This window comes from Ranitomeya variabilis, chromosome 2 (genome assembly GCF_051348905.1).
Source record: "Ranitomeya variabilis isolate aRanVar5 chromosome 2, aRanVar5.hap1, whole genome shotgun sequence".
Lineage (NCBI taxonomy): Eukaryota > Metazoa > Chordata > Amphibia > Anura > Dendrobatidae > Ranitomeya > Ranitomeya variabilis.
Window position 1 is genome coordinate 1109281401 of NC_135233.1, and position 26302 is coordinate 1109307702.

Sequence of the window (26302 nt, forward strand, 5' to 3'; positions counted from 1 at the left end):
GGGCAGCAGAGTTAAGGACGGACTGGAGAGGTGCGAGAGTGTTAGCAGGGAGGCCGCATAAAAGGATGTTGCAGTAGTCAAGGTGGGAGATGATGAGGGCACGCACAAGCATTTTAGTAGATTGAGGGTTGAAGAAAGGACGGATTCTGGAGATATTTTTGAGCTGGAGGTGACAGGTGGTGGAGAGAGCTTGGATGTGCAGTTTGAAGGACAGGGCAGAGTCAAGGGTTACTCCAAGGCAGCGGACTTCCGGTACGGGGGAAAGCGTGATGTCGTTAATAGCGATAGATAGGTCAGGTAAGGAAGATCTATGAGATGGAGGAAAGATGATGAGTTCAGATTTGTCCACATTGAGTTTGAGGAAGCGAGAGGAGAAGGAGGAGGATATGGCTGATAGATACTCTGGGATTCTGGAGAGCAGAGCGGTGACGTCTGGGCCAGAGAGGTAGATCTGAGTGTCATCAGCATAAAGGAGGTACTGGAATCCATGGGACTTTATGAGTTGTCCCAGGCCAAGTGTGTAGATTGAGGAGAGTAGGGGTCCTAGAACAGAGCCTTGGGGGACTCCACAACAGAGGGAGGGTGGGATGAGGAGGTCGTGTGGGAGACACTGAATGTGTGGTTGGAAAGGTACGAGGCGATCCAGGATAGGATAACAATAACCAGAAGGTGGTGGCAGCTTATAGTAGACAATACAAGGACAAGGGTGACCCCGCGGTGCTCTGTAGCCCATGTGTGATGTGACCCCGCTGTGTCCTGTAGCCCCTGTGTGTGGTGTGACCCTGCGGTGCTCTGTAGCCCCTGTGTGTGGTGTAACTCCATGGTGCTCTGTAGCCCCTGTGTGTGGTGTGACCCTCTTGCCCCCATTACTGACCTTGTGCTTTTTGCAGTCTACAGAGGAAGGGGCACCTGTATGTCCTGGGTTGGGGGACACTGGGACTGGTGGGGATCATGGACGCAGTGGAATGTGTCCCCTCATATAACGGAGGTAAGTTGGTGACACCAACCACAGTAGACATCTCTCAGTCATCAGTCAGAAGTGTCAGATTAGCGACCCTGAACCCCACAAGGTCGCATCGGCCCCTCATATTCTCACATCATCTGCAATAATTAATCTGAGAGAAGCCGGAGAGTTGGAGCCGCGTGCAATAACTGGAGTCCTGTGGACATTCACAGAGGTGGACGGGCAAATGACAAGCTCTCCATCCTCGGCTCCCTGCTCTCCATCCTCAGCTCCCTGCTCTCTGTCCTTGGCTCCCTGCTCTCTGTCCTCGGCTCCCTGCTCTCCATCCTTGGCTCCCCGCTCTCCATCCTCGGCTCCCCGCTCTCCGTCCTCGGCTCCCTGTTCTCCATCCTCGGCTCCCTGCTCTCTGTCCTCTACTTCCTGCTCTCTGTCCTTGGCTTCCTGCTCTCAGTCCTCGGCTCCCTGCTCTCCATCCTTGGCTCCCTGCTCTCAGTCCTCAGCTCCCTGTTCTCCATCCTCAGCTCCCTGTTCTCCATCCTCGGCTCCCTGCTCTCTGTCCTCTACTTCCTGCTCTCTGTCCTTGGCTTCCTGCTCTCAGTCCTCGGCTCCCTGCTCTCCATCCTTGGCTCCCTGCTCTCAGTCCTCAGCTCCCTGTTCTCCATCCTCAGCTCCCTGTTCTCCATCCTCGGCTCCCTGCTCTCCGTCCTCGGCTCCCTGTTCTCTGTACTTGGCTCCCCGCTCTGCATCCTCGGCTCCCTGCTCTCCGTCCTCGGCTCCCTTTTCTCCGTACTTGGCTCCCCGCTCTCCATCCTCGGCTCCCTGCTCTCCGTCGTCGGCTCCCTTTTCTCCGTACTTGGCTCCCCGCTCTCCATCCTCGGCTCCCTTTTCTCCGTACTTGGCTCCCCGCTCTCCATCTTCGGCTTACTCTCTCCGTCCTTCCTGTCAGTCACTCCCACACGACATGCACAACATGTATGCAGCACTACAGGAAGCTCATCCATGAAAATAATCATGAAAAACCCAAGAATGCGCTAGAACCAGGAAACCAATGAGAAACCACCATACACAGTCCCGGGAATGTGAAACATCTAGAAAGGTCACATGGAGGAAACTCCAGCATCAAAACAGATATCATCCGTCTGTGTTTCTCCATATATACCGTTAGGGCGGTAGGACCCACTATGAGGTTTGCCGTGACGTGGCAGTGGGCTTCATACAGTCTGATAAGAATATTAAACTAAGAACCTCTTGTTCAGTTATATATATATATTTGCCTAGCAGCATTAGATCATTGTATGATTTTTGGAGGTGCTGTCCATTCTCTTTTTTTCAGCATATACACTACCATTCAAAAGTTTAGGGTCACCCAGACAATTTTGTGTTTTCCATGAAAACTCATATGGAGCGCCCCCACACCGCCGCTGGGCCAAGGGGTACCCGGTACCGGGGCTCTGGGTCTCTGCTGCTGGGGTTGTCACGGTGGCTAGACCCGGTCCGTGGCCCTGCCGGTCAGTGGGGGACGTCCGGTGAAAATGAGTGGTGTTAATGGTGCAGTTGTGGGGTGCAGGTCGCGGTAAATAACGAGGACACCAGGTTGCAGTCTCTTTACCTCTTTACTGAAGATCTCTGGGTCCTCAGTCCGGAATATAGATCACCAGGCTGCGCAAGTCCGGCCGGTCCAATGGCACCTCCAGAGTTCACTTTGCAGGTGGAAATCAGTGCCTTCCTTCTTAGCGCTATGTGTTGTAGTCCTTCCCTGCTGTGCTTACGGAAAGTACCCCACAACTGTTGTGTCTGTTGACAAGACTGCATAGGTGATTAAATGTGAGACAGCCCGCCTGAGACTGACTGTCCTGCCGTAGGTTTGAAGTATTGCTTGAAGCTAGATCTCTGTATACTTCCTCGGCGTTCCGGCCACCGGCTACACGCCTCAGTAGGATGTTGCCTCGATCTCACGGCACGACCCCTACTGGTATTTCTCCTATTGCTTTGATCTCGTTTCTCACTCAGCACAATCTATCTCGCTTCTGATCCTTCCTTGGGCACCGCTGCTATTCTGAGCAGGCACGGTCCCGTTACGTTCGCTCAATTTGCCAAGCCTCTGTCAGGATCCCACCCCTGACAGAGACCCTACTGTCTCTTCCCCCACAACACCCTCTGCCACAAGGTGTTGTCTGGTCAAATCCAGTCAGCTTTCTCTACTAACTTCCTGCCTGACCCCCAGTTTACCCACAATGGTGGGGAGTGGCCTAGTGAATAGCACCCTTAGCTCCCCCTGGAGGCCAGACTGTGAAATGTATTGGTGTCTGTGATACCTGATCCGATGAACTCCTTCAGTGCCATCGGACGCACCATGGCTCCCCATAGTGGCGGAGCCACAGTACTGCAACGACCAGGACTCACATTAATCACATTATAAGGCAATTTAACTTTTACATTCTCCTTCTTTAAATCTGCAGGACCGCCTGTCCTAACGGCACCAGACCTACTGCCTCTCCTCTCTCACAGGACCGCTCCTTTCAGCCCGAGCCTTCTGTCTTTTCAACTACTATACACAGTATAGAACATAACATTCTTTCAGTTTAGGACTACTGAGCCATCTTCATATGGCTCCTAGGAGGACTCACTTCCTAACCCCTACGGGTTCACTTTCTGTCCCCGGTAACACATTATTAACTCTTTCTTACAATAAACTAGCTTTCATCATTACTCTCTTACTAGCAACTATGCAGGATACTATGTCTACCCCTACGGGCCTACTGCACCCTTCTTCTAGCTTTCACATTCTCTTTGAACGAACATTATCAGGATTTCTGTTACAATCAACTTAGTCAAATACATATAACTTTACATGTAAACACCATCATCATTATTACTTTCTTATGACATTATTGTTTTCTGTCAGTCTTAAAGCAATATGATCCTCTCGAGTGCAACAAATGAACATCTCCTTTGAGGTGATCAAGTTTTTATGAGGTAGCATATCTTCTCAGGCTACCAGTCCTTACTCAGCAAAGGCTCCGGTGCGGTATCTTCGCAAAGAGTCTCTTTTTAAGTAAAACCAGTAGGAAGCGCCTTTAAGAAGGTGCAAACTATATACAAGAAGTTTGTATCATGCACTGTTCATGATTACGGCAGTTCTGTAAACTTTAGTAAAACTTGCAACAAAGTAAACAAAAACAATAGGGATCCCGGGTCAACAAAGGGATCCTCTTTGAAAGTTAACCCTGGACGGGTTTAGCAGCACAACAGGAAACAGTAACTATATACATACTCATGGTATCGAGGTTTATCCTTCCAAATCTGGGGGTGGTTTCCGTGAGTACTGCCCTCCTCCTGCCACCACATAAAGGGCATCAGCACCCTGGATAGGAGTCTGGGTACTCACAGTTCTCCTCGGAGTGATGGTCCGCAGGCATTTCGCACACAGGGAGATTGGAGGAATGATTGTCGGTCTCAGGGAATCACCGGAGGGTGGTACGGTCACTTCTGGCTTGTATTTATGTACGTTCAAGGCATACCACCCTTTATCTCCCCAATGACGGGTATACCGAACTCGATCTCCCGGATAGAGGTCCCGGCCTGGGTGTCCCTCAATGAGGTGCGCCTCCACATCCCGCCGGTTCACAAATACCTCCAAAGCCAGGCCGGGCTCCTTAATGAAGCCCCAACCTCCCTGCAGCCGGAAGGTGCTGATTACGCCATAGTACTGCGGGCCCCAGTCCTCTTCGGCACCCTGCCGGGTTTGAGCCTTAGCTTGGAGATTCTTCTTCTGTTCCGCCTGCCTCCGAAGCTCCTTCTTGCGGGCCCACTCCTCTTCCTGCTGGCGCAGCTGCTGCCGGTATTCTTTCTGGCGGATGACCTCAATACTTTCCCCTTCTTCTTGCGCGTCTTCCGGAAACCCCATCAGGTTGGTGGCGGTCGCGCGGGTCCACTTAAAGGTCACCCATTCTCCCTGGAGCTGCACAGACTGTTTGATGGGTTGCAGGGGGCGATCGGCTGTCTGCAGGGTCTCCCAGGGCCTCTCACACTCAATGCGGCTACACACCCGTCCGGGTGGTCGTGGTGGGGGCGAGTCTACATCCACCAGCAAGGGCTCCTCGGTTGCCGCAGCAGGATCGGGATCATCATCTGCCCCTGGAGCATCCCCGATGCCGGCTTCCTCCACCGTTGGCTGCGGGATCGATGCCTGGTGCGAGCGCGGCCCCTCACCGGTGATGGTCGCTCGCTGGCACAAGCTCCGGAACTGCCGACACAGCTCTTCTACCTCCGCCCCGAGGACTTCCGGGTCTGCACGGCCTGGTGTGAGCTCTCCCGGCGCCCATTGGCAGGGCCTGCTACGGGTCTTCTCCCCCTCTCCCGGGTGACTTCCGCGCTCCATGCTGCCAATCGGGTTCTGCCTCGTGGCATTCAGAGGCTTCCGCTCTTCCCCTTCCGGAGGGCGGCCCCTCTCTCCTCCACCATCCCATACTAGGAGGTGGACCCTTCTCCTTGATGAGCATATCCTCTGGACATAGTAATATCGGTGAGGGGCGGGTTCCATCTTCGCGCCACTCTTCCAAGCTACGCCCACGATGACTCGCCCCATCCTTCCTGCGCGCCACATAGTACTGTAATGGCGGCGATTTTAGCGGGGAATGGCGCAGCACAGTCCTTTCAATAAAGTACAGTCCAAGCACAATAAATCACAGTTCCAAGGCACACATGACCTGATTCTTCAGGCTTAAGTACATCCTGTTCGTGACGCCAAGTTTGGAGCGCCCCCACACCGCCGCTGGGCCGAGGGGTACCCGGTACCGGGGCTCTGGGTCTCTGCTGCTGGGGTTGTCACGGTGGCTAGACCCGGTCCGTGGCCCTGCCGGTCAGTGGGGGACGTCCGGTGAAAATGAGTGGTGTTAATGGTGCAGTTGTGGGGTGCAGGTCGCGGTAAATAATGAGGACACCAGGTTGCAGTCTCTTTACCTCTTTACTGAAGATCTCTGGGTCCTCAGTCCGGAATATAGATCACCAGGCTGCGCAAGTCCGGCCGGTCCAATGGCACCTCCAGAGTTCACTTTGCAGGTGGAAATCAGTGCCTTCCTTCTTAGCACTATGTGTTGTAGTCCTTCCCTGCTGTGCTTACGGAAAGTACCCCACAACTGTTGTGTCTGTTTCTTAAGTTCCCTCACAACTCGATTAGATGATGTTCTGCTAATCCTCCGTCCCTCCCGATGTTCTGGTTGGAACGGCACCCGTATGACGGGTAGGCTCGGAGCTCTTCCGGGACCCTAGAGTCGCCCCTCTCCACAAGTTGCCCCCCAAGACTGCATAGGTGATTAAATGTGAGACAGCCCGCCTGAGACTGACTGTCCTGCCGTAGGTTTGAAGTATTGCTTGAAGCTAGATCTCTGTATACTTCCTCGGCGTTCCGGCCACCGGCTACACGCCTCAGTAGGATGTTGCCTCGATCTCACGGCACGACCCCTACTGGTATTCTCCTATTGCTTTGATCTCGTTTCTCACTCAGCACAATCTATCTCGCTTCTGATCCTTCCTTGGGCACCGCTGCTATTCTGAGCAGGCACGGTCCCGTTACATTCGCTCAATTTGCCAAGCCTCTGTCAGGATCCCACCCCTGACAGAGACCCTACTGTCTCTTCCCCCACAACACCCTCTGCCACAAGGTGTTGTCTGGTCAAATCCAGTCAGCTTTCTCTACTAACTTCCTGCCTGACTCCCAGTTTACCTACAATGGTGAGGAGTGGCCTAGTGAATAGCACCCTTAGCTCCCCCTGGAGACCCGGCTGTGAAATGTATTGGTGTCTGTGATACCTGGTCAGATGAACTCCTTCAGTGCCATCAGACGTACCATAGCTCCCCTTAGCGGCGGAGCCACAGTATTGCAACGACCAGGACTCTGGGGCGCTGCACATACTTTTATTAAAGTATGACCCAAACACCTCAAACTTGGACTCGTCTGTTCATAACACTTATTTCCAATCTTCCTCTGTCCAATGTCTGTGTTCTTTTGCCCATATTAATCTTTTCCTTTTATTAGCCAGTCTCAGATATGACTTTTTCTTTGCCCTGAAGGCCAGCATCCCGGAGTCACCTCTTCACTGTAGACGTTGACACTGGCGTTTTGCGTGCACTATTTAATGAAGCTGCCAGTTGAGGACCTGTGAGGCGTCGATTTCTCACACTACAGACTCTAATGTACTTGTCTTGTTGCTCAGTTGTACAGCGGGGCCTCCCACTTCTCTTTCTGCTCTGGTTAGAGCCTGCTTGTGCTCTCCCCTGAAGGGAGTAGTACACACCGTTGTAGGAAATCTTCAGTTTCTTGGTGATTTCTCTCATGGAATAGCCTTCATTTCTAAGAACAAGTATAGACTGTCGAGTTTCACATGAAAGTTCTTTTTTTTCTGGCCATTTTGAGAGTTTAATGGAACCAACAAATGTAATGCTCCAGATTCTCAACTAGCTCAAAGGAAGGTCAGGTTTATAGGTTCTCTAATCAGCCAAACTGTTTTCAGCTGTGCTAACATACTTGCACAAGGGTTTTCAAGGGTATTCTCACCATCCATTAGCCTTCTTACACAGTTAGCAAACACACAGTACCAGAAGAACACTGGAGCGATGGTTGTTGGAAATGGGCCTCTATACATCTATGAAGATATTGCATTACAAACCAGACGTTTCCAGCTAGAATAGTCATTTAGTGACCCTAAACTTTTGAACGGTAGTGTATATACAGGTGTTTCTCACAAAATTAGAATATCATCAAAAAGTAAATTTATTTCAGTTCTTCAATACAAAAAGTGAATCTCCTATATTCTATAGAGTCATTACACACAGATTGATCTATTCCAAGTGTTTATTTCTGTTAATGTTGATGATTATGGCTTACAGCCAATGAAAACCCAAAAGTAATGATCTCAGTAAATTAGAATAATTAACAATAAACACCTGCAAAGGCTCCTAAGCGTTTATAAAGGTCCCTTAGTCTGTTTCAGTAGCTCCACAATCATGGGGAAGACTGCTGACCTGACAGATGTCCAGAAGGCAGTCATTGACACACTCCACAAGGAGGGTACACCACAAAAGAAGCCGGCTGTTCACAGAGTGCTGTATCCAAGAATATTAATGGAAAGTGGAGTGGAAGGAAAAAGTGTGGTAGAAAAAGGTGCACAAGCAACCGGGATTACCGCAGCCTTGAAAGGATTGATAAGAAAAGGCCATTCAGTAATGTGGGGGAGATTCACAAGGAATGGACTGCTGCTGGAGTCATTGCTCCAAGAGCCACCACACACAGACGTCTCCAGGACATGGACTACAAGTGTCACATTCCTTGTGTCAGCCGCTCATGACCAATAGACAGTGCTGCCACTAGGAATTTCAGGGCCCCATACTGTCTGTCAAAATTTTGGGGCACCCTTGAGACTCTGCCCAGGCTCCACCCCAGCTCCACCTCCACCCCTCAAATATTCTACAGTCCCACCGCCCACTCTTGGAAAAACTCCACTTCTGCAGCACATCCTCACTAGTGTTGATCGAATAGCTGCATGGGGACCCGGATACCTGGATCGGTCCCGATAATGTGTGATGGTCACATACAGAGCCCAGCAAACAGGCTCCAAACAGCTGATTATCGGGAGACATGGGGAAAGATGTGCGTGATTTAAACTTTCTTATTTTTCAAAAACTTTTTTTTCACTTTTTACTTGCTTCAATAGTCTCAATGGGAGACTAGAAGCTGTGATCATCCGATCGCCTGTGTTCCACCTAGTGGGGCTGCAGCCCTGCTCTATGTAGCAGACATGCTCACTTGCTAAGAGTGCCGACCACTGGGCAACGCTCATAGCAGAGAGGCAATGACAACCACAGGGGTCTGCTGCAGACTCCAGGTTGTCATGCCAGCCTATCGGCGACCCACAGTTATGTGACGCAGGTGCCGATGGGCGTGGTGTGCGACACGCTTCTGGTGCGGGCATGTTAAGTGTCACTGTCAGACATTGACAGCAGCATTTAACATAACAGCCGCAGGTGGATCATGATTCCACCCATGTCTGTTAGGGGCACATGACAGCTGATCTGATCAGCTGTCATGTGCCGGAAAAGGTGCTGGCTCATGGCCGGAGCCCACACCAAACAGCGGGAGGCACCCGGGCACTGCACGTCATTTGGTGATAAGGGGTTAATCAATGTAAACATATATATTCACTGATTACACACTGCCAAAAATCTCTTTATTGCTATTCATTAAAAACCTATAAATTCTAGAATATACTGTAAATACACCCAAAATAATAGAACTCAAAAACTGACAATAGAAAAAAATATATCAGGTAGTCAAGTGTAAAGGGGATCACACTATTTGTCATCTACTCTTGTTCCTACCTGTCCGCAGGGGTTGGCGACCTCTAAAATGAAATTGGCTCCACCGCTCCTTGTCGACTAGCCCTGGTTGTCCTCGCCACTGCCGCTGCCTCCTCAGCCTCACCCTGTTGGATGGAGGACACTGACTCCCCCCAGCAGCTTCTCCCTGCCGGATGCAGCCTCCCCCTAACAGATGCAGACTCCTCTCAGCAGCCTCCCCTCTCCTCAGCAGCCTCCCCTCTCCTCACTCCCCTCAGCAGCCTCTCCTCTCCTCACTCCTCTCAGCAGCCTCCCCTCTCCTCACTCCTCTCAGCAGCCTCCCCTCTCCTCACTCCTCAGCAGCCTCCGCCCCCCTCACTCCCCTCAGCAGCCTCCCCCTAACAGATGCCGACTCCCCTAAGCAGCCTCTCCTCTCCTCACTCCTCTCAGCAGCCTCCGAGCTCCTCACTCCTCTCAGCAGCCTCCCCTCTCCTCACTCCCCTCAGCAGCCTCTGCCCCCTCACTCCTCTCAGCAGCCTCCCCTGTCCTCACTCCCCTCAGAAGCCTCCCCTCTCCTCAGCAGCCTCCCCTCTCCTCACTCCCCTCCGCAGCCGCCGCCCCCTCACTCCCCTCAGCAGCCTCCCCTCTCCTCACTCCTCTCAGCAGCCTCTTATATCCTCAGCAGCCTCTTTTCTCCTCAGCAGCCTCTTATCTCCTCAGCAGCCTCTTACCTCCTCAGCAGCCTCTTTTCTCCTCAGCAGCGTCTTTTCTCCTCAGCAAACTCCCATTTCCTCACTCACGTCACCTCATTTCCCTCTGCAGCCTCTTCTGAGTCCTCACACACTGCCAGCCTCCTCTGCCTGCACGTCGCCAACTTCAATGTCTCCTCTCCTATCTCCCACGAACATGATGGAGCGCCCCCACTGCCGCAGGGCCGAGGGGTACCCGGTACCGGGCCTCTGGGTCTCTGCTCTGGGAATGTCACGGTGGCTAGACCCGGTCCATGACCCTGCTGAGGAGCGTCCAGTGAAAGGTGGTGCTAAATGTTGGTGATGCTGTAGTGTGGTGCAGGTCGCGGTGAATAACGAGGACACCAGGTTGCAGTCTCTTTACCTCTTTACTGAAGGCTTCTGGATCCTCAATCCGGAATGCGGTTAGCCGGGCTGCGCAAGTCCGGCCGGTCCAATGGCACCTCCAGAGTTCCCTTTACAGGTGGAAATCTGTGACTACCTTCTAGCACTTGTGTGTTGTGGTCCTCCCCTGCTGTGCTTACGGGATAGTCCCCACAACCTTTGTGTCTGTTTCTCGTGTTCCCTCACAACTCGATTCTGATGTTCTTCCTCGTCCCCCCAGATCTTATGGTAAGGACGCACCCGTATGACGGGGAGGCTCGGAGGTTCTTCCGGGACCCTCGCGTCGCCTTACTCCTGTTGTTACCTCCCTATGTCTTCCTGGGTGTTCTTCGTGAGACAGCTCGCCTCTAGCTGACTGTCCTGCCGTAGGTTTGAAGTCTGGCTTGGAACCTAGTACTTCCTCGGCGTTCCGGCCATCGGTTATGTGCCTCAGTAGGATGTTGCCTCGTCTAGCGACTAGCGCCCCCCGAGGAAGCAATATTCGCGAAACGCGCGTCGGGGCTCCCCTCCTCCGCATACTGCTGCAGGGTGACTCTACGTGTGCATATATCTCTTCATTTGTAAGTACACTGTGCTTGGAATTTTCCTTATTGTATTTACATATTGGCACTAGGATTTACCATCATTATATGCAAGAGGCACTTTATTGTCCTTCATGACTCATGTGCACACCTATTGTCCCCCTGTACCTGCTCCTTATATGTGAACTGTCACGCTATTGTTGTTAGGATATTTATATATAAATGTGATAATTGGATCTCACATATTTTAGCAGGATACATATGTATGCGGCACTAGTGTCGCTTCTCCTCTACTTATTATTTATTATTATCGTATTTTATCTGTATGTATTGTTTGTATGGTTCTTTAATAAAATTGTAATTTTTAGCTCGTGGAGTCCTACTGGTATTCTCCTTGTTGCGTTGATCTCGTTTCTCACTCAGCACAATATATCTCGCTTCTTATCCTTTCTTGGGGCACCGCCGCAATGTCGTGCAGGCACGGTCCCGTAGCTTTCTCTCTGTTCGCTAGGCCTCTGTCAGTATCCCACCCCTGACAGGGACCCCTCTGAATCTTCCCCTACAACACCCTCTGCCACAAGGTGTTGCCTGGTTCCAACCCAGTCAGCTTTCTGCTCTAACTTCCTGCCTAACCCCCAGTTTTACCAGAGTGTGAGGAGTGGCCTAATGAATAGTACCCTTAGCTCCCCCTGGAGGCCCGACTGTGAAATGTATTGGTGTCTGTGATACCTGGTCAGATGAACTCCTTCAGTGCCATCAGACGTACCATAGCCCCTCTTAGCGGCGGAGCCACAGTACTGCAACGGCCAGGACTCTGGGGCGCTGCACTGACATGCTGCTCTGCTCTGGAATGAGGAAGAGCGCGCAGCGTGTCACATGACTGGCATCAGTACCATGCTGCACTCGGGCCTGCTGTTTCTGCTGAGGCTTAAAGGTACAGCACCGATTTCTGCCTGCTGGATGCTTTTACAAAACTCTAGGTGTATCTTTAAATCACCACAGTGTTATGTACCTGGCTTGCAGCGACCCTGAACTATTGCGCCTGGGGCCCGACCAGCAGTAGCATGGGAGGAGGGACCGGGCTGCCAGTGCATCAGGGACCCCCTTTTTGCTACTGTTCATCAGGCCCCATAGAGTAGTAAGGGCAGTAATGCTCTGACGGCGGCCCTGCCAATAGATTGGCAGCAAACTCGCCTGACCTTAACCCCATAGAGAATCTATGGAGTATTGTCAAGAGGAAGATGAGAGACACCAGACCCAACAATGCAGACGAGCTGAAGGCTGCTATCAAAGCGACCTGGGCTTCCATAACCCCTCAGCAGTGCCACAGGCTGATCGCCTCCATGCCACGCCGCATTGATGCAGTAATTGATGCAAAAGGAGCCACGACCAAGTACTGAGGGCATTTACTGAGCATACATTTCAGTAGGACATTTCGGATTTTAAAATCATTTTACAAGCTGGTGTTATAAAGTATTCTAATTTACTGAGATAATGACTTTTGGGTTTTCATTGGCTGTAAGCCATAATCATCAACATTAACAGAAATAAACCCGTGAAGTAGATCACTCTGTGTGTAATGACTATAGAATATAGGAGAGTCACTTTTTGTATTGAGTAACTGAAATACGGTAACTTCACTTTTTGATGATATTCTAATTTTGTGAGAAGCACTTGTATATACATAGATAGATAGCTAGAAAGATAGATAATGGTGCGGCATATTTATGACTCTCCCTCTCTTCCTGTCAGATTGGCGGGATGTCCGGGGCTTCATTAAAGGGGGATACGGCACTTTGGAGAACAAGGAGGGGGATCTGACGCCGCTGGTATGTACCTAAGATATGGCTGGCTAAAACTGACCGGTGACATCAGTCTCCATGTCACCTCTCTCCTGGTGCTCTCTCACTGACTGACGGTAACTGGTGACATCAGTCTCCAAGTTATCTATCTCCTGGTGTTCCTCCGCTGGCTGACACTGACCATTGACCCTCAGTCTCAATGTTTTCCCTCATCTGGTGCTCCCCCGCTGGCTGACACTGACTGGTGACCCTCAGTCTCCATGTTATCTATCTCCTGGTGCTCCCCCGCTGGCTGACACTGACCTGTGACCCTCAGTCTCCATGTTATCTATCTCCTAGTGCTCCCCCGCTGGCTGACACTGACCTGTGACCCTCAGTCTCCATGTTATCTATCTCCTGGTGCTCCCCCGCTGGCTGACACTTACTAGTAACCTTCAGTCTCCATGTTCTTTCTCTCCTGGTGCTCCCCCGCTGGCTGACACTGACCTGTGACCCTCAGTCTCCATGTTATCCCTCTTCTGGTGCTCCCCCGCTGGCTGACACTGACCGGTGTCCCTCAGTCTCCATGTTATCCCTCTTCTGGTGCTCCCCCACTGGCTGACACTGACCTGTGACCATCAGTCTCTATGTTATTCCTCTTCTGGTGTTCCCCCGCTGGCTGACACTGACTGGTAACCCTCAGTCTCCATGTTATCTATCTCCTGGTGCTCCCCCGCTGGCTGACACTGACCGGTGACCCTCAGTCTCCATGTTATCCCTCTTCTGGTGCTCCCCCGCTGGGTGACACTGACCATTGACCCTCAGTCTCAATGTTATCCCTCTTCTGGTGCTCCCCCGCTGCCTGACACTGACCATTGACCCTCAGTCTCCATAATATCCCTCTTCTGGTGCTCCCCTGCTGGCTGACACTGACCGGTGACCCTGAGTCTCCATGTTATCTATCTCCTGGTGCTCCCCGCTGGCTGACACTGACTGGTGACCCTCAGTCTCCATGTTATTCCTCTGCTGGTGTTCCCCCACTGGCTGACATTGACTGGTGAACCCTCAGTCTCCATGTTATCTATCTCCTGGTGTTCCTCCGCCGGCTGACGCTGACCGGTGACCCTCAGTATCCATGTTATCTATCTCCTGGTGTTCCTCCCCCGCTGGCTGACTGGTGACCCTCAGTTTCCATGTTCTTTTTCTCCTGGTGCTCCCCTGGTGTATGAAACTGACAGTGACCACATGTTGTCTCTCTCGATGTTAGTGACTGTTGTATCTTCTTCAGGGCGCGGAGTTTGCAGTGTCACATGAAGACTTTGTGACAAGCGTTCTCCCATCAGTGTCTGATGTGGACACAATCGTTTTCCTGTTCACACTTGATGGTGAGTTGAGGCGGACACTCATCTCTTGGCCGGGCGTCTCACAGAATCAATGTGTCGGGTCTTGGACCCGCTTTATGTCCGGTTTTATATGGAGCAATGCTTTATTAAGGAGGTGTGGATCATTGGTCCCAGCACTACGTCATACGTAATGTAACATGTCAGCAGTTATATACACTGAGTAATGGGGTCAGAGTAGGAGCCCCCCAGGTCTACACGGGGCAGATGTCCATGGCCCTCAGTCTATGGCCTGATGTCTCCTTTCTGTTGTCAGATGATGTCAGCGAGGTGGAGAAACTGGTGGAATCGGTGAAGAAGAAGACAGCGAATGTCCATGCCATATGCCACGCCACCGCCGGGCAGTACCTATCGGTCAGTATGCTGGGACTGCACCACCTAAGTCATTACTGCTTGGCTATATCCATGCTGAATCATGTGACCGTGTCACTACTGCCCACCATAGAAGGCTCTAGTACAAGGTCAGTGAGGTCATTGTATATCTTCACTTCTAGACCTCAACTAAGAAGATGTTCCTGGACCCCATAGTCATCACGTGGCCGATACTATTCTTGGAGTACGAGGGGGCGTTCATCCAGGTACTGAGGGAGGAGGCTGGGGTTGGGTGCTCTGTGTGTAAGGATGCATGGCTCCTCATATATATATATATATATATATATATATATATATATATATATATATATATATATATATACACGCCCATGTTAACTCTTCCCTCCCTGGCAGAAGTTCCAGCGGGAGCTTTGCAGTAAGTGGGTCCTGGACACGGTCACCGCCGGTGCTCACGTTCTCACAGGGAAGATTTACCGCAACTTTATGGTGGATTTCACAATCTGCAATTCCAAGCACTTCCAGCGGGCGGTGTGTGTGCTGCAGGTGAGACCGGGGTCACATGACAATGGTGGGGTATAATACATAGCGCCCCTTACATGAATGTACACCCCACAGAGGCTGAGTGGGCACCCCCAGAGCCGCTGCACAGAGACCCTCCTGCAGTCTATCTACGGGGAGCAGACCCTGACCGAACAGATGAGGAACGCCGAGACCTCCCAGCACATCAGAGCTGCAGCCACCAGGGACAAGGTGAGACCGGGGGTCACCCAGGCCAATATTAAAGAGGCGCGCATCACAGGGGTGGAAGGGGAGCACCACAATCCAGACACCTGCTGCCTGCACCCTGCCACAGTGCCAGCACCTACACATCAGCATCCGCCAAAATACGCCATCACAGTGCCCCATATCTATAGAGTACGCCATCTCAGTGCCAGTCACAGTTCCCCCGTATCCCCCAGAGTACGCCATCTCAGTGCCAGTCACAGTTCCCCCGTATCCCCCAGAGTACGCCATCACAGTGCCAGTCACAGTTCCCCCGTATCCCCCAGAGTACGCCATCACAGTGCCAGCCACAGTTCCCCCGTATCCCCCAGAGTACACCATCACAGTGCGAGCCACAGTTCCCCATATCCCCCAGAGTACGCCATCACAGTGCCAGCCACAGTTCCCCCGTATCCCCCAAAGTACGCCATCACAGTGCCAGCCACAGTTCCCCCGTATCCCCCAGAGTACGCCATCACAGTGCCAGCCACAGTTCCCCCGTATCCCCCAAAGTACGCCATCACAGTGCCAGCCACAGTTCCCCCATATCCCCCAGAGTACACCATCACAGTGCCAGCCACAGTTCCCCCGTATCCCCCAGAGTACGCCATCACAGTGCCAGCCACAGTTCCCCCGTATCCCCCAAAGTACGCCATCACAGTGCCAGTCACAGTTCCCCCATATCCCCCAGAGTACACCATCACAGTGCCAGCCACAGTTCCCCCGTATCCCCCAAAGTACGCCATCACAGTGCCAGCCACAGTTCCCCCATATCCCCCAGAGTACACCATCACATTGCCAGTCACAGTTCCCCCATATCCCCCAGAGTACACCATCACAGTGCCAGCCACAGTTCCCCCATATCCCCCAGAGTACACCATCACAGTACCAGCCACAGTTCCCCCGTATCCCCCAAAGTACGCCATCACAGTGTCAGCCACAGTTCCCCCATATACCCCAGAGTACACCATCACAGTGCCAGCCACAGTTCCCCCATATACCCCAGAGTACGCCATCACAGTGTCAGCCACAGTTCCCCCATATACCCCAGAGTACACCATCACAGTGCCAGCCACAGTTCCCCCATATACCTGTTGTGAAATTGGATTTTGGGCTCCCCCGGTGGCCACTGGTGGAATTGAACTGGTGTGCATCATCCTCTCTGTTCACCTGTTTCCATCAGGATGTGGGAGTCGCTATTTAGCCTTGCTCCTCTGTCACTTCCATGCCGGTCAACATTGTAATCAGAAGCCTTTCTGTGCATGTTCCTGCTGCTAGACAACTCCCAGCTAAGTTGGACTTAGTCCTTGTTTGTTTTTGCATTTTGTTCCAGTTCACAGCTGTAGTTTCGTTTCTGTGTCTGGAAAGCTCTTGTGATCTGAAATTGCCACTCTGATGTTATGAGTTAATACTAGAGTCTTAAAGTAATTTCAGGATGGTATTTTGATAGGGTTTTCAGCTGACCATGAAAGTGCCCTTTCTGTCTTCCTGCTATCTAGTAAGCGGACCTCAATTTTGCTAAACCTATTTTCATACTACGTTTGTCATTTCATCTAAAATCACCGCCAATATTTGTGGGGGCCTCTGTCTGCCTTTCGGGGAAATTTCTCTAGAGGTGAGCCAGGACTATATTTTCCTCTGCCAGGATTAGTTAGTCCTCCGGCCGGCGCTGGGCGTCTAGGGATAAAACGCAGGCTACGCTACCCGGCTACTGTTAGTTGTGCGGCAGGTTTAGTTCATGGTCAGTTTAGTTTCCATCCTTCCAAGAGCTAGTTCGTATGTTTGCTGGGCTATGTTCTCTTGCCATTGAGAACCATAACAGTTTGACCGGCCAAAAAGGGTTAAATTAATTGACAGAGAAAGGAGAGAAAAGAGAAGTCTGCTGAAGATTTTTTTTTTTTTCTCAGTTCTGAGTGTGCTTGTAATTGAATCTCTTGCAAGTCTGCCTATATTGCAGCCTTTCTCTCTCTCTCTCCTTCTAATCCTGGAATGGCTCTGTGTTCACCTGTTTAAAATGGATATTCAGAGTTTAGCTGCAGGTTTGAATAATCTCACCACGAAAGTTCAAAACTTACAAGATTTTGTTGTTCATGTTCCTATATCTGAACCTAGAATTCCTTTGCCTGAATTTTTCTCGGGGAATAGATCTTGCTTTCAAAATTTCAAAAATAATTGCAAGTTGTTTTTGTCCCTGAAATCTCGCTCTGCTGGAGATCCTGCTCAGCAGGTCAGGATTGTGATTTCTCTGCTCCGGGGCGACCCTCAGGATTGGGCTTTTGCATTGGCTCCAGGGGATCCTGCGTTGCTCAATGTGGATGCGTTTTTTCTGGCCTTGGGGTTGCTTTATGAGGAACCTCAGTTAGAACTTCAGGCGGAAAAGGCCTTGATGTCCCTATCTCAGGGGCAAGACGAAGCTGAAATATACTGCCAGAAATTCCGTAAATGGGCTGTGCTTACTCAGTGGAATGAGTGCGCCCTGGCAGCGAATTTCAGAGAGGGTCTCTCTGATGCCATTAAGGATGTTATGGTGGGGTTCCCTGTGCCTGCGGGTCTGAATGAGTCCATGACAATGGCTATCCAGATCGATAGGCGTCTGCGGGAGCGCAAACCTGTGCACCATTTGGCGGTGTCTACTGAGAAGACGCCAGAGAATATGCAATGTGATAGAATTCTGTCCAGAAGTGAACGGCAGAATTTTAGACGAAAAAATGGGTTGTGCTTCTATTGCGGTGATTCAACTCATGTTATATCAGCATGCTCTAAGCGTACTAAGAAGCTTGATAAGTCTGTTTCAATTGGCACTTTACAGTCTAAGTTTATTCTATCTGTGACCCTGATTTGTTCTTTATCATCTATTACCGCGGATGCCTATGTCGACTCTGGCGCCGCTTTGAGTCTTATGGATTGGTCCTTTGCCAAACGCTGTGGGTATGATTTGGAGCCTCTTGAAACTCCTATACCCCTGAAGGGGATTGACTCCACCCCATTGGCTAGCAATAAACCACAATACTGGACACAAGTAACTATGCGGATTAATCCGGATCACCAGGAGATTATTCGCTTTCTTGTGCTGTATAACCTACATGATGTGTTGGTGCTTGGATTGCCATGGCTGCAATCTCATAACCCAGTCCTTGACTGGAAAGCTATGTCTGTGTTAAGCTGGGGATGTAAGGGGACGCATGGGGACGTACCTGTGGTTTCCATTTCATCATCTATTCCCTCTGAGATTCCTGAATTCTTGACTGAATATCGTGACGTTTTTGAAGAACCTAAGCTTGGTTCATTACCTCCGCACCGGGAGTGCGATTGTGCCATAGATTTGATTCCGGGTAGTAAATACCCTAAGGGTCGTTTATTTAATCTGTCTGTGCCTGAACATGCTGCTATGCGAGAATATATAAAGGAGTCCTTGGAAAAGGGACATATTCGTCCTTCGTCATCTCCCTTAGGAGCCGTTTTTTTCTTTGTGGCTAAGAAAGATGGCTCTTTGAGGCCGTGCATTGATTATCGGCTTTTGAATAAAATCACGGTTAAATATCAATATCCGTTGCCACTGCTGACTGATTTGTTTGCTCGCATAAAGGGGGCCAAGTGGTTCTCTAAGATAGATCTTCGTGGGGCGTATAATTTGGTGCGAATTAAGCAGGGGGATGAGTGGAAAACCGCATTTAATACGCCCGAGGGCCACTTTGAGTATTTGGTGATGCCTTTTGGTCTTTCAAATGCCCCTTCAGTCTTTCAGTCCTTTATGCATGACATTTTCCGTGATTATTTGGATAAATTTATGATTGTGTATCTGGATGATATTTTGATTTTTTCGGATGACTGGGACTCTCATGTCCAGCAGGTCAGGAGGGTTTTTCAGGTTTTGCGGTCTAATTCCTTGTGTGTGAAGGGTTCTAAGTGCGTTTTTGGGGTTCAAAAGATTTCCTTTTTGGGATATATTTTTTCCCCCTCTTCCATCGAGATGGATCCTGTCAAGGTTCAGGCTATTTGTGATTGGACGCAACCCTCTTCTCTTAAGTCTTCAGAAATTTTTGGGCTTTGCTAACTTTTATCGTCGATTTATTGCTGGTTTTTCTGATGTTGTTAAACCATTGACTGATTTGACTAAGAAGGGTGCTGATGTTGCTGATTGGTCCCCTGCTGCTGTGGAGGCCTTTCGGGAGCTTAAGCGCCGCTTTTCTTCCGCCCCTGTGTTGCGTCAGCCTGATGTTGCTCTTCCTTTTCAGGTTGAGGTCGACGCTTCTGAAATCGGAGCTGGGGCGGTTTTGTCGCAGAGAAGTTCCGATTGCTCCGTGATGAGACCTTGTGCTTTTTTCTCGCGTAAATTTTCGCCCGCCGAGCGGAATTATGATGTTGGGAATCAGGAGCTTTTGGCCATGAAGTGGGCTTTTGAGGAGTGGCGTCATTGGCTTGAGGGGGCTAGACATCAGGTGGTGGTATTGACTGACCACAAAAATCTAATTTATCTTGAGTCCGCCAGACGCCTGAATCCTAGACAGGCGCGCTGGTCGTTGTTTTTCTCTCGGTTTAATTTTGTGGTGTCCTACCTGCCGGGTTCTAAGAATGTTAAGGCGGATGCCCTTTCTAGGAGTTTTGAGCCTGACTCCCCTGGTAATTCTGAACCTACAGGTATCCTTAAGGATGGAGTGATATTGTCTGCCGTTTCTCCAGACCTGCGGCGGGCCTTGCAGGAGTTTCAGGCGGATAGACCTGATCGTTGCCCACCTGGTAGACTGTTTGTTCCTGATGATTGGACCAGTAAAGTCATTTCTGAGGTTCATTCTTCTGCGTTGGCAGGTCATCCTGGAATCTTTGGTACCAGGGATTTGGTGGCAAGGTCCTTCTGGTGGCCTTCCCTGTCTCGAGATGTGCGAGGCTTCGTGCAGTCTTGTGACGTTTGTGCTCGGGCCAAGCCTTGTTGTTCTCGGGCTAGTGGATTGTTGTTGCCCTTGCCTATCCCGAAGAGGCCCTGGACGCACATCTCGATGGATTTTATTTCGGATCTTCCTGTTTCTCAGAAGATGTCTGTCATCTGGGTGGTGTGTGATCGTTTCTCTAAGATGGTCCATTTGGTTCCCCTGCCTAAGTTGCCTTCTTCTTCCGAGTTGGTTCCTCTGTTTTTTCAAAATGTGGTCCGTTTGCATGGTATTCCGGAGAATATCGTTTCTGACAGAGGTACCCAATTCGTGTCTAGATTTTGGCGAGCATTCTGTGCTAGGATGGGCATAGATTTGTCTTTCTCGTCTGCTTTCCATCCTCAGACTAATGGCCAGACCGAGCGGACGAATCAGACCTTGGAGACATATTTGAGGTGTTTTGTGTCTGCAGATCAGGATGATTGGGTTGCTTTTTTGCCTTTAGCGGAGTTTGCCCTCAATAATCGGGCCAGTTCTGCCACCTTGGTGTCTCCCTTTTTCTGTAATTCGGGGTTTCATCCTCGATTTTCTTCTGGTCAGGTGGAATCTTCGGATTGTCCTGGAGTGGATGCTGTGGTGGAGAGGTTGCATCAGATTTGGGGGCAGGTAGTGGACAATTTGAAGTTGTCCCAGGAGAAGACTCAGCTTTTTGCCAACCGCCGGCGTCGGGTTGGTCCTCGGCTTTGTGTTGGGGACTTGGTGTGGTTGTCTTCTCGTTTTGTCCCTATGAGGGTTTCTTCCCCCAAGTTTAAGCCTCGGTTCATCGGCCCGTACAAGATATTGGAGATTCTTAACCCTGTGTCCTTCCGTTTGGACCTCCCTGCATCTTTTTCTATTCATAATGTTTTTCATCGGTCATTATTGCGCAGGTATGAGGTACCGGTTGTGCCTTCCGTTGAGCCTCCTGCTCCGGTGTTGGTTGAGGGCGAGTTGGAGTACGTTGTGGAAAAAATCTTGGACTCCCGTGTTTCCAGACGGAAACTCCAGTATCTGGTCAAATGGAAGGGATACGGTCAGGAGGATAATTCTTGGGTGACTGCCTCTGATGTTCATGCCTCCGATTTGGTCCGTGCCTTTCATAGGGCTCATCCTGATCGCCCTGGTGGTTCTGGTGAGGGTTCGGTGCCCCCTCCTTGAGGGGGGGGTACTGTTGTGAAATTGGATTTTGGGCTCCCCCGGTGGCCACTGGTGGAATTGAACTGGTGTGCATCATCCTCTCTGTTCACCTGTTTCCATCAGGATGTGGGAGTCGCTATTTAGCCTTGCTCCTCTGTCACTTCCATGCCGGTCAACATTGTAATCAGAAGCCTTTCTGTGCATGTTCCTGCTGCTAGACAACTCCCAGCTAAGTTGGACTTAGTCCTTGTTTGTTTTTGCATTTTGTTCCAGTTCACAGCTGTAGTTTCGTTTCTGTGTCTGGAAAGCTCTTGTGATCTGAAATTGCCACTCTGATGTTATGAGTTAATACTAGAGTCTTAAAGTAATTTCAGGATGGTATTTTGATAGGGTTTTCAGCTGACCATGAAAGTGCCCTTTCTGTCTTCCTGCTATCTAGTAAGCGGACCTCAATTTTGCTAAACCTATTTTCATACTACGTTTGTCATTTCATCTAAAATCACCGCCAATATTTGTGGGGGCCTCTGTCTGCCTTTCGGGGAAATTTCTCTAGAGGTGAGCCAGGACTATATTTTCCTCTGCCAGGATTAGTTAGTCCTCCGGCCGGCGCTGGGCGTCTAGGGATAAAACGCAGGCTACGCTACCCGGCTACTGTTAGTTGTGCGGCAGGTTTAGTTCATGGTCAGTTTAGTTTCCATCCTTCCAAGAGCTAGTTCGTATGTTTGCTGGGCTATGTTCTCTTGCCATTGAGAACCATAACAGTTTGACCGGCCAAAAAGGGTTAAATTAATTGACAGAGAAAGGAGAGAAAAGAGAAGTCTGCTGAAGATTTTTTTTTTTTTCTCAGTTCTGAGTGTGCTTGTAATTGAATCTCTTGCAAGTCTGCCTATATTGCAGCCTTTCTCTCTCTCTCTCCTTCTAATCCTGGAATGGCTCTGTGTTCACCTGTTTAAAATGGATATTCAGAGTTTAGCTGCAGGTTTGAATAATCTCACCACGAAAGTTCAAAACTTACAAGATTTTGTTGTTCATGTTCCTATATCTGAACCTAGAATTCCTTTGCCTGAATTTTTCTCGGGGAATAGATCTTGCTTTCAAAATTTCAAAAATAATTGCAAGTTGTTTTTGTCCCTGAAATCTCGCTCTGCTGGAGATCCTGCTCAGCAGGTCAGGATTGTGATTTCTCTGCTCCGGGGCGACCCTCAGGATTGGGCTTTTGCATTGGCTCCAGGGGATCCTGCGTTGCTCAATGTGGATGCGTTTTTTCTGGCCTTGGGGTTGCTTTATGAGGAACCTCAGTTAGAACTTCAGGCGGAAAAGGCCTTGATGTCCCTATCTCAGGGGCAAGACGAAGCTGAAATATACTGCCAGAAATTCCGTAAATGGGCTGTGCTTACTCAGTGGAATGAGTGCGCCCTGGCAGCGAATTTCAGAGAGGGTCTCTCTGATGCCATTAAGGATGTTATGGTGGGGTTCCCTGTGCCTGCGGGTCTGAATGAGTCCATGACAATGGCTATCCAGATCGATAGGCGTCTGCGGGAGCGCAAACCTGTGCACCATTTGGCGGTGTCTACTGAGAAGACGCCAGAGAATATGCAATGTGATAGAATTCTGTCCAGAAGTGAACGGCAGAATTTTAGACGAAAAAATGGGTTGTGCTTCTATTGCGGTGATTCAACTCATGTTATATCAGCATGCTCTAAGCGTACTAAGAAGCTTGATAAGTCTGTTTCAATTGGCACTTTACAGTCTAAGTTTATTCTATCTGTGACCCTGATTTGTTCTTTATCATCTATTACCGCGGATGCCTATGTCGACTCTGGCGCCGCTTCGAGTCTTATGGATTGGTCCTTTGCCAAACGCTGTGGGTATGATTTGGAGCCTCTTGAAACTCCTATACCCCTGAAGGGGATTGACTCCACCCCATTGGCTAGCAATAAACCACAATACTGGACACAAGTAACTATGCGGATTAATCCGGATCACCAGGAGATTATTCGCTTTCTTGTGCTGTATAACCTACATGATGTGTTGGTGCTTGGATTGCCATGGCTGCAATCTCATAACCCAGTCCTTGACTGGAAAGCTATGTCTGTGTTAAGCTGGGGATGTAAGGGGACGCATGGGGACGTACCTGTGGTTTCCATTTCATCATCTATTCCCTCTGAGATTCCTGAATTCTTGACTGAATATCGTGACGTTTTTGAAGAACCTAAGCTTGGTTCATTACCTCCGCACCGGGAGTGCGATTGTGCCATAGATTTGATTCCGGGTAGTAAATACCCTAAGGGTCGTTTATTTAATCTGTCTGTGCCTGAACATGCTGCTATGCGAGAATATATAAAGGAGTCCTTGGAAAAGGGACATATTCGTCCTTCGTCATCTCCCTTAGGAGCCGTTTTTTTCTTTGTGGCTAAGAAAGATGGCTCTTTGAGGCCGTGCATTGATTATCGGCTTTTGAATAAAATCACGGTTAAATATCAATATCCGTTGCCACTGCTGACTGATTTGTTTGCTCGCATAAAGGGGGCCAAGTGGTTCTCTAAGATAGATCTTCGTGGGGCGTATAATTTGGTGCGAATTAAGCAGGGGGATGAGTGGAAAACCGCATTTAATACGCCCGAGGGCCACTTTGAGTATTTGGTGATGCCTTTTGGTCTTTCAAATGCCCCTTCAGTCTTTCAGTCCTTTATGCATGACATTTTCCGTGATTATTTGGATAAATTTATGATTGTGTATCTGGATGATATTTTGATTTTTTCGGATGACTGGGACTCTCATGTCCAGCAGGTCAGGAGGGTTTTTCAGGTTTTGCGGTCTAATTCCTTGTGTGTGAAGGGTTCTAAGTGCGTTTTTGGGGTTCAAAAGATTTCCTTTTTGGGATATATTTTTTCCCCCTCTTCCATCGAGATGGATCCTGTCAAGGTTCAGGCTATTTGTGATTGGACGCAACCCTCTTCTCTTAAGAGTCTTCAGAACTTTTTGGGCTTTGCTAACTTTTATCGTCGATTTATTGCTGGTTTTTCTGATGTTGTTAAACCATTGACTGATTTGACTAAGAAGGGTGCTGATGTTGCTGATTGGTCCCCTGCTGCTGTGGAGGCCTTTCGGGAGCTTAAGCGCCGCTTTTCTTCCGCCCCTGTGTTGCGTCAGCCTGATGTTGCTCTTCCTTTTCAGGTTGAGGTCGACGCTTCTGAAATCGGAGCTGGGGCGGTTTTGTCGCAGAGAAGTTCCGATTGCTCCGTGATGAGACCTTGTGCTTTTTTCTCGCGTAAATTTTCGCCCGCCGAGCGGAATTATGATGTTGGGAATCAGGAGCTTTTGGCCATGAAGTGGGCTTTTGAGGAGTGGCGTCATTGGCTTGAGGGGGCTAGACATCAGGTGGTGGTATTGACTGACCACAAAAATCTAATTTATCTTGAGTCCGCCAGACGCCTGAATCCTAGACAGGCGCGCTGGTCGTTGTTTTTCTCTCGGTTTAATTTTGTGGTGTCCTACCTGCCGGGTTCTAAGAATGTTAAGGCGGATGCCCTTTCTAGGAGTTTTGAGCCTGACTCCCCTGGTAATTCTGAACCTACAGGTATCCTTAAGGATGGAGTGATATTGTCTGCCGTTTCTCCAGACCTGCGGCGGGCCTTGCAGGAGTTTCAGGCGGATAGACCTGATCGTTGCCCACCTGGTAGACTGTTTGTTCCTGATGATTGGACCAGTAAAGTCATTTCTGAGGTTCATTCTTCTGCGTTGGCAGGTCATCCTGGAATCTTTGGTACCAGGGATTTGGTGGCAAGGTCCTTCTGGTGGCCTTCCCTGTCTCGAGATGTGCGAGGCTTCGTGCAGTCTTGTGACGTTTGTGCTCGGGCCAAGCCTTGTTGTTCTCGGGCTAGTGGATTGTTGTTGCCCTTGCCTATCCCGAAGAGGCCCTGGACGCACATCTCGATGGATTTTATTTCGGATCTTCCTGTTTCTCAGAAGATGTCTGTCATCTGGGTGGTGTGTGATCGTTTCTCTAAGATGGTCCATTTGGTTCCCCTGCCTAAGTTGCCTTCTTCTTCCGAGTTGGTTCCTCTGTTTTTTCAAAATGTGGTCCGTTTGCATGGTATTCCGGAGAATATCGTTTCTGACAGAGGTACCCAATTCGTGTCTAGATTTTGGCGAGCATTCTGTGCTAGGATGGGCATAGATTTGTCTTTCTCGTCTGCTTTCCATCCTCAGACTAATGGCCAGACCGAGCGGACGAATCAGACCTTGGAGACATATTTGAGGTGTTTTGTGTCTGCAGATCAGGATGATTGGGTTGCTTTTTTGCCTTTAGCGGAGTTTGCCCTCAATAATCGGGCCAGTTCTGCCACCTTGGTGTCTCCCTTTTTCTGTAATTCGGGGTTTCATCCTCGATTTTCTTCTGGTCAGGTGGAATCTTCGGATTGTCCTGGAGTGGATGCTGTGGTGGAGAGGTTGCATCAGATTTGGGGGCAGGTAGTGGACAATTTGAAGTTGTCCCAGGAGAAGACTCAGCTTTTTGCCAACCGCCGGCGTCGGGTTGGTCCTCGGCTTTGTGTTGGGGACTTGGTGTGGTTGTCTTCTCGTTTTGTCCCTATGAGGGTTTCTTCCCCCAAGTTTAAGCCTCGGTTCATCGGCCCGTACAAGATATTGGAGATTCTTAACCCTGTGTCCTTCCGTTTGGACCTCCCTGCATCTTTTTCTATTCATAATGTTTTTCATCGGTCATTATTGCGCAGGTATGAGGTACCGGTTGTGCCTTCCGTTGAGCCTCCTGCTCCGGTGTTGGTTGAGGGCGAGTTGGAGTACGTTGTGGAAAAAATCTTGGACTCCCGTGTTTCCAGACGGAAACTCCAGTATCTGGTCAAATGGAAGGGATACGGTCAGGAGGATAATTCTTGGGTGACTGCCTCTGATGTTCATGCCTCCGATTTGGTCCGTGCCTTTCATAGGGCTCATCCTGATCGCCCTGGTGGTTCTGGTGAGGGTTCGGTGCCCCCTCCTTGAGGGGGGGGTACTGTTGTGAAATTGGATTT

The 26302-nt window shown here is 50.0% G+C and overlaps 1 protein-coding gene across 1 annotated transcript in view; it reads left to right on the top strand.

Moving 5' to 3' along the window:
• Nucleotides 1-26302, top strand: part of GCKR (glucokinase regulator) — a 94572-nt gene that overhangs the window by 24352 nt on the left and 43918 nt on the right. Inside the window, exons 13-19 of the mRNA XM_077291939.1 lie at nucleotides 891-988; nucleotides 12705-12781; nucleotides 14022-14118; nucleotides 14390-14487; nucleotides 14628-14711; nucleotides 14860-15009; nucleotides 15082-15216. Of these exons, the coding sequence (XP_077148054.1) occupies nucleotides 891-988; nucleotides 12705-12781; nucleotides 14022-14118; nucleotides 14390-14487; nucleotides 14628-14711; nucleotides 14860-15009; nucleotides 15082-15216 (739 nt within the window). The remainder of the gene's footprint in view (nucleotides 1-890; nucleotides 989-12704; nucleotides 12782-14021; nucleotides 14119-14389; nucleotides 14488-14627; nucleotides 14712-14859; nucleotides 15010-15081; nucleotides 15217-26302) is intronic.